This window comes from Bos javanicus, chromosome 20 (genome assembly GCF_032452875.1).
Source record: "Bos javanicus breed banteng chromosome 20, ARS-OSU_banteng_1.0, whole genome shotgun sequence".
Taxonomy (NCBI): domain Eukaryota; kingdom Metazoa; phylum Chordata; class Mammalia; order Artiodactyla; family Bovidae; genus Bos; species Bos javanicus.
The window spans coordinates 17724861-17739088 of record NC_083887.1 but is presented as its reverse complement, the minus strand read 5'-3'; the positions used below and the strand labels follow the sequence as shown (position 1 = coordinate 17739088).

General features: G+C 41.3%; 1 protein-coding gene across 1 annotated transcript in view; it reads left to right on the top strand.

The window, feature by feature from the left end:
• Positions 1-13658, top strand: part of ZSWIM6 (zinc finger SWIM-type containing 6) — a 211835-nt gene extending 198177 nt beyond the window's left edge. The window contains exons 10-14 of the mRNA XM_061393455.1: positions 3049-3184; positions 6630-6787; positions 7378-7541; positions 9217-9298; positions 10957-13658. Coding sequence (XP_061249439.1) covers positions 3049-3184; positions 6630-6787; positions 7378-7541; positions 9217-9298; positions 10957-11819 — 1403 coding nt within the window. The 3' untranslated portion in view covers positions 11820-13658. The remainder of the gene's footprint in view (positions 1-3048; positions 3185-6629; positions 6788-7377; positions 7542-9216; positions 9299-10956) is intronic.
• Positions 13659-14228: the final 570 nt, after the last annotated feature.

Sequence of the window (14228 nt, the reverse complement as noted above, 5' to 3'; positions counted from 1 at the left end):
TGCAAGCAGATTTTTTACCATCTGAGCCAAACAGACAAATCCCCAAATTTTGACTGATATTTTTTTAAATGTTTTTTCCTTGTCAACAATAAGTGTACTTAATGTGGTAGCCTACTCTTTTACTGGAGAAGGAAATGGCAACCCACTCCAGTATTCTTGCCTGGAGAATCCCATGGACAGAGCAGCCTGGTGGGCTACAATCCATGGGGTCACACAGAGTCAGACAAGACTGAGGCAACTTAGCATTAGCCATCTTTTACACAGATTTGGGAGATGTCAGAACTTTTTAATTGCTTCCATCTCTCAAGTACATGTGTGTTATTTTTGTGGGATTCTCTGTGATTGATAAGCTCATAGAATATGGTTTCTTTGTCTTGTATTTGGAATGACTATACTTAGGGAAGGGATTTAGAGAAAATAGCATTTCAAAACCTCTCTTGTATGTCCAAAGCTAAAGATCTAGTTGAAAAAAAATTTTTTCATTAAATGCACTTTACATTTATATATTTTAGAAGTGCAGTTATTTTTATACTGGCTCTTAGTAACTCTTGGTAAACTGCCTTTTGATTTTTATTATTCTGAAGGAATAGAAGAGGATACGTGCTTTTCAAAGTTGATAGTGTCTGATACCTGTTCATCACTTACTTATCTTATGTCTTCATGTTCATTACTTAACGAATATTTTTAAACTTTGTTTTACTCTTTGATTAGACCATACTTTCTTGTTAAACATTTTAATTAGAACTATGCCCAATAAGGAGTGCTGATGACTTATCCCAGCCTCCGCTCCTTTCCCAGCCTTGCTCAGCCCACAAAGAGTGGGTGGTGCAGGACAGGAAGAAGTCCAAGGGGAAGCCAAGGGACCATTTCTATAAACTCCAAAAAATAAGTGCTCCATGATAGAATCAACTGCACTGGGCACCAAGTTCTTCATGCATTTATACTCTGTGAATTTCAGGGGCAAATTAGTTAGCTGACCTAAGTATCTGAAAAAGAGGAAGCAGTAACCCTGTATTGTTGCTGAGTGTTAGTCACTTCTGGACATACTGTGGGCATATTGGATCATACTAGACATACTGTGGACATACTGGAAAAACACTTCTGGGGAACTTAGATTCCAAATTTAATTTTTTCACTTTTCAGTACACTGGAGCTCTGGGACACTGATTATTCATTGACAAATAATTCTATGATACCTGACTGAATGTTTTGCTTGTTGGGAAGTGCTATTATATTGATTATGTATCCTGGCTTTCCTTGCGTAGTACAGAAAGGGAACTTGATGGTTTAAGGGAAATGCTGAAAGGAAATGGAGGAGAGATACAGAAGAAAAATAGATGTTTGCTATAATTAGTCCTTAATAAAGTAGAGTTAATGTCTTACTCTGCTCAAGCTGCCATAAAAAAAATACTACAGGTTAGATGCTTAAACAACAGAAGTTTATTTCTCACAGTTCTGGAGGCCGAGAAGCCCAAGGCCGAGGCGCTCGCTAGTTCACTTTCTGGTGAGGGCCCTCCTGCTGCCTCGCACAGGGCTGCCTTCTCTGAGTTCTCACAAGGCAGAGACAGCATTCACTCTTGTCTCTTCTTACGGGACGCTACTTCGGTTGGACCAGGTCAGGGCCCCTGTGACCTCACTTAGCCTTAATTACTTCCATAAAGGCCCTGTCTTCAACTACATTCACGTTGGGAGATAGGGCTTTAACATAGGAATTTGAGAGGAGGGCAAGCATTCAGTCTATCATAGTAACAAATAATTTGGCCTCATATGAACTAAGGGTAAAAACTGTAATGCTATATCAACTTTTTACTAATACCAGATCACTAAAACATTTTAAAATATCTTCAGTTTGTCTTGGTAAAAAAGTAGTCTACATGACTTTTAAAGTACTTAAATAAGGAACAGTTCAAAACTGCTAACCAAAGAATGAAACAATGACATTTAAAAACAACTTCTGTTAGTTTAAAATGATCTAAAATATATCATGTTCTTACCAGAGTGCCCAGTTCAATAACTCCTTTCACCGTTTCCTCTAAACTGCATTTCTTGCATTCTAAACCCTTCACCAGACTTAGTTTTCTCATGGAAATCAAGTGTATTATGTCCTTTGAGCAGTAATGTGATGGTTCATAATTCTAGAGTCATGAAACCAATGTTACCCAAAGGTGAGATGGAAACTAATTTACAAAACACTTTACAGTAACTAGACCTCAAAGTACCTAAGCGGAAAGTAGTTGAACTGACCACTGTGGTTTCCTTTCAAAATTTGTTTTAAAAGTTGGTATTGCCCTTCGTAAGGTAGCATTTAGAGAAGACAAAGGGGGAGTCAGCTCTGCCACGATGCCTATCATAACTTCTGAGAAATGAATTTTGATAGCTTCAATATAAATTTGCTTTTGAAATTGATCTTTTGAAGCCCAAATGGTGGCAGACTCAGTTACTTTTTTTCTTTTGCGTATGGTGAGTATTATTCTATTTTTTATTATTAATCACTTTCTGAGAATTAACATCTCTTTCTCCTTATTAAAAGCAGCAATACTTAAAAGTCTTTGTATTGGAATTTGTGGTTCAGAATCTCCATCCCTCCCCCTGAAGCAGAGCACTCTTTTCTGGAAGCCTGGCTTATGTGTGCCCCTCCAGCTGAGTCTGGGGCAGGTTCCAAAGTGAAGCTGAGAGTCATCTGTGTATTTGAAAATCTGGGCACATAGATATCACACATTGAGAGAGGGCCTGTCCTGAGCTGAGTGAGGTTTCCTGCTTCCTTGTTTCCTGAAGCAGTTGTAGTGTGAACAAGCTCCGCCCCCTAGTTGTGTGATTCACTTTCAGCTGTGCTGCAGGGAGTTGTTCCTGAAGTGAATTTGATGTTGTCTACTCTACCCTGTCGCATCATTTCTGACTTAAGAATTGTATTCATTTCAATCATGTCACTTAGATTACATTCTTCACTAGATTAACGCTGTTTATAACTTTACATAAGAAATTTATACTTTACAAGAAGTCTTAGTTCCTTGTTTAAGAATGTAAAATGTATATGCTCTCTTCCTACAGCCGGCCCATATAGTGGTTTAGGCGAAATAATCCATCGGGAGAGTGTTCCAATGCACACATTTGCCAAGTATCTCTTCACCTCTCTCCTACCTCACGATGCTGAACTGGCATACAAAATTGCACTGAGAGCAATGCGGTACGTATTCCGCCCCGTGCGCAGTGGCGATCCAAATCCCCACCGGGGAAGCGTAACTGACTTCTCGCTCATCCGTGTTTCTTGTAGGCAGCAGGAATCTGAAGAAGCTATCGTGCTTCTGCAGTTGTGGTGGTGGTAGTTTGTTGCCTCGTTTGGCTTTTGTTTTATTTAAAGTAAGGGAAAGAGGGTATTCTTGTCGGCTGTCACACTCACGTTCATGGTGGCTTTATCCTACTCTGTCTTGAAGCTAGAATTTGAGACTAGAGAACAGTTTCAGGTTGGGTTTAGTCACAAGGCAGCAACAGTTGAAACCTTCCTAAATAACTCATTATTTTGAAAAAATTAGATTTTGAAACAGTGGTAAATAATACATACACTTGGCTGAATATAATTGAGGGAGCCCTTCACACCTGCTGCAGTTACGCGTCCCCGTCAGTAGTGCAGGAGAGCCGTCCTGGCGAGGAAGCACGTTTGCTCTCAACTGGAGAGTGAGAGAAGGTGGGACTCTGTCCGGCGTGGACGGCATCGCGGTCCAGGGGTCGCCCAGGATTTTCCTGCCTCCGCTCTGCTCCCGCCACCCTCAGTCCCTCTTTCAGTAATAATAATTGGAACACGTTGTCTTCTGCTGCTGACTTTTCTGTTTTCTCCTACTTTATAAAGTCAGTTCACAAAGGAATTATTTTCATCATGAATTTGTGGTAGCTGAATATTTTTTAATGCATTCAAGATTACATTTTTCAATCTTATATATAGCCTTTTAAACTTTAAGGACCTGAAAGAAATAATCTACTTTCTTAAAATGTGAGCTTTTTCCTTTTGTCTTTTTTTTTTTTTTAAATCAACACACTTGTTAAAGTGCAGATTAGACCCTGTTATTGCCATGTAAAGACACACCTCCAACTTGAGATGTTGGAAAATAGTTTGATTCCACAGTTAGCCAGTGTAGTGGATTCAAAAACAATGCCTTTCCTGTATGAGTATAACTCATAAATCACAGGAGGCCTCTTTTTTATGCAGCAATAGAGTGTGTATTCCGGAGAAGGCAATGGCAACCCACTCTAGTACTCTTGCCTGGAAACTTCACTTTCACTTTTCACTTGCATGCATTGGAGGAGGAAATGGCAACCCACTCCAGTGTTCTTGCCTGGAGAATCCCAGGGACGGGGGAGCCTGGTGGGCTGCCGTCTATGGGGTCACACAGAGTCGGACACGACTGAAGCGACTTAGTAGCAGCAGCAGAGTGTGTATTCATGTATGTGTTTATATGTACCTGTGTGTCATTGTGTATGGAGGCTGACATCTTTTAATTTGACATGCTTTCCTTGGCAACATGAAATCTCATTAACATATCAGGAAAACTTTAAAAGTTCTCTCGTCTATTTTTTAAATATCAAAAAAAAAAAAAATAACTAACATGAGCAAAAGTCCCCCACCAAATTACTTTACACCACTTGGTTTGTATTTTAGAGAACAATTTTTTAAGTACGTTCCTATTCCCATTTTTGGAAGCTGAAATGGAAGTTGTCAGATGAAGACAGGCGCTCTGCTCTGTACTAAGATTTGTGCTTCTGTGCAAAGGGAAGGATGCTAATGCTGTGATGCCACCAGATGCTATTGCCTCAAATCCTGTTAAGTTTAAGGGTAAAATAGCTTAAGGTTTCTCTGTGTATCTGGCTTATGTGAAGGTATCTATCAGGAGGGGAAAGGCTTACTTTTCTAACATTCAGAAACTCATCTATGTCTGCCCTTGGTGGCTGCCAAGGCAGAATGTTCATGGGGAATTTCAGCAGGGCACAGGGGAATTGTTACCACCTCTTTTCCACCTGCCACATGCCCTCAGCCAAAGGGCTGCTATGGGAGGGAGGTGGTGTGAACTATTAGAGCATCTCTAGTATGCTAGCCGGAGAAGGCAGTGGCACCCCACTCCAGTACTCTTGCCTGGAAAATCCCGTGGATGGAGGAGCCTGGTAGGCTGCAGTCCATGGGGTCGCTAAGAGTCAGACACGACTGAGCGACTTCACTTTCACTTTTCACTTGCATGCATTGGAGAAGGAAATGGCAACCCACTCCAGTGTTCTCGCCTGGAGAATCCCAGGGACAGGGGAGCCTGGTGGGCTGCCGTCTATGGGGTCGCACAGAGTCGGACACGACTGAAGTGACTTAGCAGCAGTATGCTAGGAGTGAATGTTCTTCTCGATGGATTCTGATACTGTTTCCAGCCTCTGGGAACAGCCAGGGGAACAGGAAGGAAAAGAGACCTGTGGCTTACTTGCTTCTTAGTCTTTCTAGAAAGAGAGGGGAAGTCCTGAAGAAAGGTGCTTTCACAATCATTTAACCATCTTTCCAGGAATGTTGACTAGTTTCCTCTACAGCAACTCTGGAAAGATCTGTCTGTGAATATAAGGATATTCTGAATTTTTAAAAAGCTAACTAGCAACCTCACCAAAATTCTTACTACTAAATTGCCATCGTCTAATGCTAACATCTCTGTGTCCCTACATAAAAGGAAAAGGGAGGGAGGCATTTGACCTGTCAGAGCAGTAACTGCTGTTGGGCGAGGCCCTAAGCCCAGCATCGCAGCCTGAGCCCACCGACCTCTCCTGGCCCCCAGCTCTTACTCCACAGTCCCTGAACTGGTGTACTTGAGTGAAGGTCAGTATTTTTGATGGTTGTAAAAAAAAAAAAACTATTGCAGTTACAGCTACTTTGCTAATCTCGTTGGTGCTTGTATTTGGAAGAGACCACTGAGCATGTGCTGTGTTTCAGTGGTTGTTCTTTGTAAGTCAGCATTCTTAAAGACAGACTGATTAAAATAAGAAGTGGTGCTGAGTTTGTGTAAGACTGTCAAGGGACAAATACTCAGATCATTTGCACTCATCATCTGTATGTAATGTGATTGATAGAACATTTTTAAACTACAAATTTCTGAAGTATAAGGAACTAATTCTGCAGAAAGTGTGAATATATGGAAAGGAAGTCATTTTTCTTTTGCTTTCCCTCCCATTTTAGTAAGTTAAGCTTATTCGTCTCAACTATACAGTGATCCCTAACTCTTTATCATCTCAGTCTTAAATATCCACTTCACTATCAATTTCTTTCGATTTTTATTTTTTAGTGAATTATAAGGTTCAGAAATTTTACAGTAGGTAAACACTAAGACTTGTGTTTCAAAGCTCTCTATTGTAACATATCTTCATTTCCTTGAATATTGCCATTTTCTGAATGATGCTTAAGAAAGGAAACTCTTAGGTTTAGGTAGTGAGCCATTAATGAGGTAACTTTAGCATCCGGACAGCAGAGCATAGCTGTACCAGCTCTCCCCTCACCAAGGTCCTGAGCAGTCTCTCCCAGCGTGTCCCCTCTCCTCTGGCTTCTGCCAGTCCCTGTGGCCCAGGTGATGGACAGGTGATCACTGAGCGCTGCCTGCCTTGTCTTATCATTACAGGTTGCTAGTATTGGAATCTACTGCTCCAACGGGAGACCTCACCCGCCCACACCACATTGCATCAGTTGTTCCCAACCGATACCCTCGCTGGTTCACTCTAAGCCACATAGAATCCCAGCAGTGTGAGCTGGCGTCCACCATGCTAACTGCAGCCAAAGGTACTGGGTCGTCCTGAGGTCTTGTGATTATTTCGTGAATTTGACTCTTTAAGGGTCATGTTTTCCATCATGTTCTCAGTGGTGGAGCTTATGTTGTAAAGGATTCTTTTCTTTAGATGTTAGCTTAGGAAGCAAAACAGGTGCTACTCACTTGAGGCAACATTTTCCTCATTTAACTGCATCGTTAAACTGGCTCCTGGCAGAGTTCGGGTTTAGTCACCATGCCATGTAAATGGTGGGTGAGCTCCAGAAGCAGATTAAAAAGTTGGGTTCCATTTTTTTTCTCCCTGAAATACTCACCAGAAATACATCAGTAGGAACCTGAGAGAACTATTTGCTATCTCTTATTGGTTCTGGTTCACATGCTTTTAGTCACTGAGGGTGTGTCTCAGTGTTACCTTTTTTTGAAGTTGGGATGCACAGATATTGCAATAACCTTGAGACACTTGGTTGGGCCATCTGTGAACATTACATGTAAATTAACTTGTGCTTTGTGTTTTGTTCCTTTTTAAACTCCCTTTGGGTGTGTGTGTATGGTTTTTTTGTTTGTTTTGCTCTGCCTTGATTTTGTTTCCCCCTGTTCATTGCAGGTGATGTTCGGAGGCTGGAAACAGTATTAGAATCCATCCAGAAAAACATTCACTCCTCATCCCACATCTTCAAGCTTGCCCAGGATGCATTTAAAATAGCAACTCTCATGGACAGTTTGCCAGACATCACTCTCTTGAAAGTGTCTCTGGAGCTGGGCCTGCAGGTACGTGACTGTGGTTTTTACCGGGGTGCCAAGGGCTGCTAATAAAAGCATCATCCTCAGACTGTGTCTGCTGCTTTGCGTGTTTCAGTGCAGGCCCATGACTCTTTGGTGCACAGGTCTGCTAGACCTCAGGAGAGCCCTGCGCTTCACAGACGCAGTCGTTCCCAGCTGCGCCGCTCTGCAGCTGCACGTGTAGGACTGTGCCGCTCAGAAGCCCTGTTGGTGTCTTTCGACAAAAAAATCATCTTCTGTATTAGAGCCTTAACCTCACCGTTTCTCCTTTAATGAGTGAAGAAGAGTTATTCCTGTGCATGACTTAAGCTCTCATGTGTAATAAAGATTCAGTTGTTAGGGTTCTATTTTTAGAGGAAGTATAGATATTTATTGATGTTTTTTCATTTTCATAACAGATGGACAGTTCTGTCTCCTTTTATAACCCTGAGAAAATTAGGTAAAGGTAGAGGGATTGGGTCTGGTTTCAGCTTCAGCACGCATGCTTAGACATATTATCAAGGACACTACAAGTTAGTTATTTAAGTAGATGTGGCTTCCTTAGAGTATCTGAAAAGATTACTGTATAAATCAGGAACTCAAAAGTTTATGTTTCTACTTTTCTCAGGGAATCCCTATTAACATTTGTGTTTTTCCCTCCATGAAAAGCAGTAAAAGAAATTGCCACCTTCTAATTTTCTAAAGTATGGGGATTAGAATGCCCCAGTTAGATGATTCATACAGTTTTCTAGTTATAGCTTCTCCTTACAGTGATTAATAAGGTTAAAGAATTAGATGACAGGAAAATGCCCTTGCCATATATATAGTACTCTACAAGTAGAGGGCATGGGAAATTATACTTAAAGCTATATGATGACATTTTAGAAGTTTCTTTTTAAAAATAACTTCATATCGTTTGGCTTACTTTTGTTATCATTTGCCTCAGAGATACGATGCAGAAAGAGCCATTAACATGAGTTTTCTGGTTATTTGGAATTCTGGCAGATTATTTTGGTAAATGGTAAATAGGAGCTTGCTCCCTGCCTCATTCTTCCTGGGACCCAGGAAGGAATCCCATAGACCTTTCCAAGAGAGTATTATGTTCCTAGAGGTTCTGAATCTTAAAAAATGAGGGAAGCAGGAAGGTATGGTTGATTTTATCTAGGAATCCATTAGAAAGTAAACAACAAAATTAGATTGCCAATGGTGCCAAAGGATTCCCTTCTGTAGACTTGTGCTTATCTTCTTAATCACCAGGAAGGGACAAAAGAGGCTGAAGAAATAACTAAAACAATTATTTTTTTTTAAATGGAGGGTTCACAGTCAGAATTGATTCAAGAGGTGGCTCAGAGATTTAAAAGCAGGGAATGTTAAAGATGGGGAGGAGAAGAGCACGTCGGCCATGTTTAATGTGCCAGTCCCGCCTTTGAGTTTTGCAGAGGAGAAAAGTAGTGGATTGAGTGGCTTGCCCAGGATGCTCCATCTAGCCAGTCGGTCCACCGGGAGGAGAACACAGACCTCCTGCCTCCCAGGCTGGGACGAGACCAGCGAGGGAAGCCGTAGACAAACCCAAGTTCATTTGCCGAGTTTTGCTCCAAATAAGGTTCTACCTTGGGGTGCACTGTTTTCTTTTTCACTGACTTGGTATAACCTTCCAAAGCATTCTGTTTTCCTGTCTTTACAGGTTATGCGAATGACACTGTCAACCTTAAACTGGCGGCGACGGGAGATGGTGAGGTGGCTGGTGACGTGCGCTACTGAAGTGGGTAGGTAGAGTCAGGACAGGGGGCTTCCCCAGGTGCCTTGTGGTCAGGTTCAACTTGTCACTTCCAGATACACACAAGAACATTTTCACTCTGTTACTTTGACGTCTCCAAGGCTCCTGCCCCTTCCAGCAACCTACGGGAGCTCCCTTCCCCCAACCCTCACCTTCCACCTCCAGTTCTGCCCACTTGCATTGTTCCTGTCACATTCGTGGGGCCCCAGCGTCTTATCTAAAATGGAATAGGCTAGGGAGTAAACCCTTTTTATTCAGTTGTTCTGTCACACTTAAGGTGCCTTTAGTAGCTTCTTGTGATAATCAAATTTACAGTTTTCATATTCCAGAAATGGAATGAATATGAAACTTTGGTAGGAGGGAAACCATCTGAAAATACCTTCAGACTGTGGGTTAGGGGTTCATAGCACTTTAATGAAAATAATATACAGTTATCTAGTTGCTCTGAGTTTTTCCTTCATTATCTGAGGGCATTTCTCAAGGTACCCAGCAGAGAAGTGACCACTGGGTGCGGTTTAGGTGAGCTTTCAGATGGACGAGAATTTTTAGTAGCCACAAGAAGACCTGGGCTGCACATACAGGCGCCGTCTGTGAAACCCTTCAGCCAGCTAGCGCCCCTCTGCAGCAGTGAGGCAGAACCAAAAGCCCAGACACGCCTGGTGAGAATGCCGACACAAACCGAGTAGGGCTGTTTAAAATAAACGGTGCTTCAACAGCCACCATTTCTTTCCGTTTGCATCAGAAAAGAATACACACCTCTTGCTGAGAAAACCAGCCACCTCAGTGTGTATCTAAAGACTGACACAGCAGATACCGTAAAAGCATTTTCCTTGTTGTTTTTCTTTTGTTAATCTACAATGGTATGTTATCTTGGAAAGCAGGAAATTGGTCTCAATATAAAAGTTATATTATCGACGTGATGCGTTAGTACATCGATACAAAGATAATACCAGTTCAAAAACTGCCACACCACTACCCTACCCTGCACCAAGACAGAGGCCTCATTTCTCTTCGATTTAGTGCCTGCTTTTTAATGGCTCATGTTTAGGATTTTCCTGCAGCTGAGGCACATTGATCTGTGTACTTAGAATGACAGTCAAACCTTGTCATCCATTTCAAACATTCAAGTCATCTGTATGTCTGCTTCTGTTGACTTTTTTCTCTCTGATTACAGGTCACATTTCCTTGCTTCTTTGTGTGTTTAATCATTTTGTATTGTGTGTACTTTAAACTTGGGCACATACACACACACATCACGTAAAGACTCCCTATTCTGGTGAGGGTTGTACTTTTTCTGACTCCCATTCTGTAGTCGGTAACTGACAGGAGGCCCCAGTGAACTGGAACTCATTAGCAAGAAGCCGTTGTCTGAAACGGCAGGCAGGCAGCAGCACAGCGCAAATACCAGCTACCGAGAGGATTCGCTCTTTATTACAGGAAGTTCATGTTCCTTAGGCATTTCACTGAATAACGGTCTATCATAACCTTATTGTAAAAGGTTGCTCCCAGGCACATTACCTTGCAGGATTTTCTGGCCGGGCTCATGTTCTGTGCTAGTTAACAGTGTAAGCATTGATTAAAGAGTGGAAGTAAGGCAAGACCCCTGGGCAGCCAGTCAGTAATGCGGCTTCTCTGTGTTCTTGGCAGGTGTTTATGCCCTGGACAGCATCATGCAGAGCTGGTTTACACTCTTTACTCCCACCGAAGCCACAAGTATTGTTGCCACCACTGTGATGTCCAACAGCACCATCGTCCGCCTCCACCTGGACTGCCACCAGCAGGAAAAGCTGGCCAGCAGCGCCCGGACACTCGCACTGCAGTGCGCCATGAAGGACCCTCAGAACTGTGCCCTCTCCGCGCTGACCCTGTGTGAAAAGGATCACATAGCTTTTGAGACGGCGTACCAAATCGTTCTTGACGCTGCTACAACCGGCATGAGCTACACCCAGCTCTTCACAATAGCACGGTACATGGAGCACCGCGGGTACCCCATGAGGGCCTACAAGCTGGCCACCCTGGCCATGACCCATCTCAACCTGAGCTACAATCAGGACACGCACCCTGCCATTAACGACGTTTTGTGGGCCTGTGCGCTCAGCCACTCCCTTGGTAAAAACGAGCTTGCAGCTATAATACCTCTGGTGGTCAAGAGTGTCAAGTGTGCAACGGTACTGTCAGACATTTTGCGCAGGTGCACTCTGACCACTCCTGGCGTGGTGGGGCTTCACGGGAGGAGGAACTCTGGTAAGCTCATGTCGCTGGACAAAGCCCCCCTGAGGCAACTCTTGGATGCCACGATTGGGGCCTACATCAACACAACACACTCACGGCTCACACACATCAGTCCTCGGCACTATAGTGAGTTCATAGAGTTCCTCAGCAAGGCCCGAGAGACCTTCTTAATGGCGCATGATGGACACATTCAGTTTACACAGTTTATCGACAACCTGAAACAAATCTACAAAGGCAAAAAGAAACTGATGATGTTGGTTCGGGAGAGGTTTGGTTGATAGAACTTGTATGAATGAGGGTGGGGGTGGGGTTGGGAGGGATGGTTTGTTTTTACTTGAGCCTGCCTTTGTACCCTTTTTAACTTAAAGAACAGAGCCACACCGGTATTATATGTGTATAGTTATATTGCGTTTGCAGACTAAATTGTCATGTTGTGAAAGTTCGTGTGTTTTTAATTTTTTTCCCTTTTTCTCTTTTGTTTTATTTTTTTTTAACTCTTCCTTTTTTTTGTATGAGAGAGAGGTTGAAAAGGTTGGGTTTACACTGAGTATATGTTGTCAAGTGGCAAAGTCCACATAGCTCTCCTGTTTTCTGTATACGTTCACAGCCTCAAAAAAAATAATTGAAATGGCTTTAAAACCAAACAGAACACCTCCATCCTGTGATAAGTACCTCGAATGGATTCAGCTTTACTCCTTTGTAACTCATCTTTACATTTGCAGCATATTTAAACAAACCAACAAAACGAAATATTAATAGTTAAAAGGCTGACCCACGTGGCTTTGCAGTGCTGTTCGTCCAGAAGCATGGCACACGATGCTTGTGCATGTGGAAACTTAGCGACTGTCAACATACATTCTCAGGGATTTATCAAAAAAAATTAAAAAAAAGAATGAGAGCATTTATTGTACTGTATATATATTATAGTATATGTCTGAATATTGAAAATATAACTAACTAATTTATAAAAAATATTCTATGTAATGCAAAATACTTGAAGCTGCAGTAGCTTGGTTTTAAACAAAAACAACAAAAAAAACTGAGAGAAAACCTATCAGAAGGACTAAAAGTGCGCCTTGCTTCAGGGTTGGCTCAGGCGGTGAGCTTCATGCTGGGCATCTGTGCAGAGCCACCTTTTGGATTGCATGGTTGGACTGAGATCTACTGGGAGAAATTATATATGTATATATATTTATACAACTTATGTATACATATATATATGTATACACACAGACACAAGACACACACCACCAACCACTACACCACACATGCTTGTAACAGGCACTAGAACGAAGAGGGACAAGATACACAGCCAGAGCAGCAAGCCTTAGCATTAAGAATATACAGTATGCCGGAACTGGGCTTCGTGCCTCCTAGCCTAGGAAACTCAAAAGAAATACCCTTTTGACACAAAACGCAAAATGTTTTCCAAAACAATTGACATATGATACATTACGCCTTTGCAGTGAGCTAATAATAAGCTAACCTTTGTGCACAAATAACATTATATATATTATATATCTATTCTGCATAGGTATTTTGACTTTGTGCAGGACAGAAAGTTGTGTAGGTATGACTGTTCTACTTTTCCGTTTTCTTTCTTTTTTTTTAAATATATTTTATTTTCTCTAGAATTACTCAAAACGAAAGCAGCCTTCTATCTTGCCTTGTCTTAATGCTTTAAAATAACCAAACTGGAGATCTAACTACCAAACTGTTCATTATATTATTAAATACCAACTTTGGTTACAGTATAGTGTCTTTACTTTAGCTGATGGTTCTGTAACCTTGTGCTTTTTAAAGCAATTTTTATGTTTTGGTGCAAAAGTTGTCCAGTGTCTCTTGTTCCCTTCATTAGAGAACATGCTAGAGGTATGTTTGTAGGTATTTTTGTTTAGAGGAACTATTTCATGCGCTCCATTTTATTTATTATAATAGGTAAAAAGAAAAAAAAAAGGTTGTACTTCATCACCCATGTAAACATGCTCATGAAGTTGAAAGTAATTAAGATTTGATACACTGATATCAATTTATTTATGTAACTAAATCACTGTTTTATAAACTTGTTAATGATCAACAATTTTTGTTTTGATTAAAATTAGTTTTTTGAAAGTTGATTCTGCCTCCTTTATGGTATATCTCTAATTACACTTGAATTTCGTGATTATGGACCTGGGTGTTACCACATCTCTCAAGTGTTTAATACCATATTTGCTCATTGAATAAATATTTGTATACTGTTTTCTAGGCCCTGGAGATACAATGGTGAATAAAGCTAGACACTGGAGCTTACTTTCTGCTTAGCGGAAAAGACAGACATAAATCAGATAATCACAGAGAGACAGACTAGTCAGTTTTCTTCAGTCTGTACACTCGGTATTTCTCCCTAATAAACTATTATTTAAGATGCTCAGTACTTAATATATTTAATAAATGCTAAGTTGTGAGAGGTTTTTTTGCATGTGTGGTTTAAAGGAAATTACAACATAAAGGTTACGTACTACACATACATTATAAACACCTGCCCTGCCCCATCTCCATCAAAAACCTATATGTAAAATGGTGAAAATGCATTTTGTGTGTGTGTATGTGGTAAAACTGCATCATAAAATGTACCTCCTTAACCATTTTTAAGTGTACAGTTCAGTAGTGTTGAGTGTATTTGTTTGAAACAGATCAGAACTTAG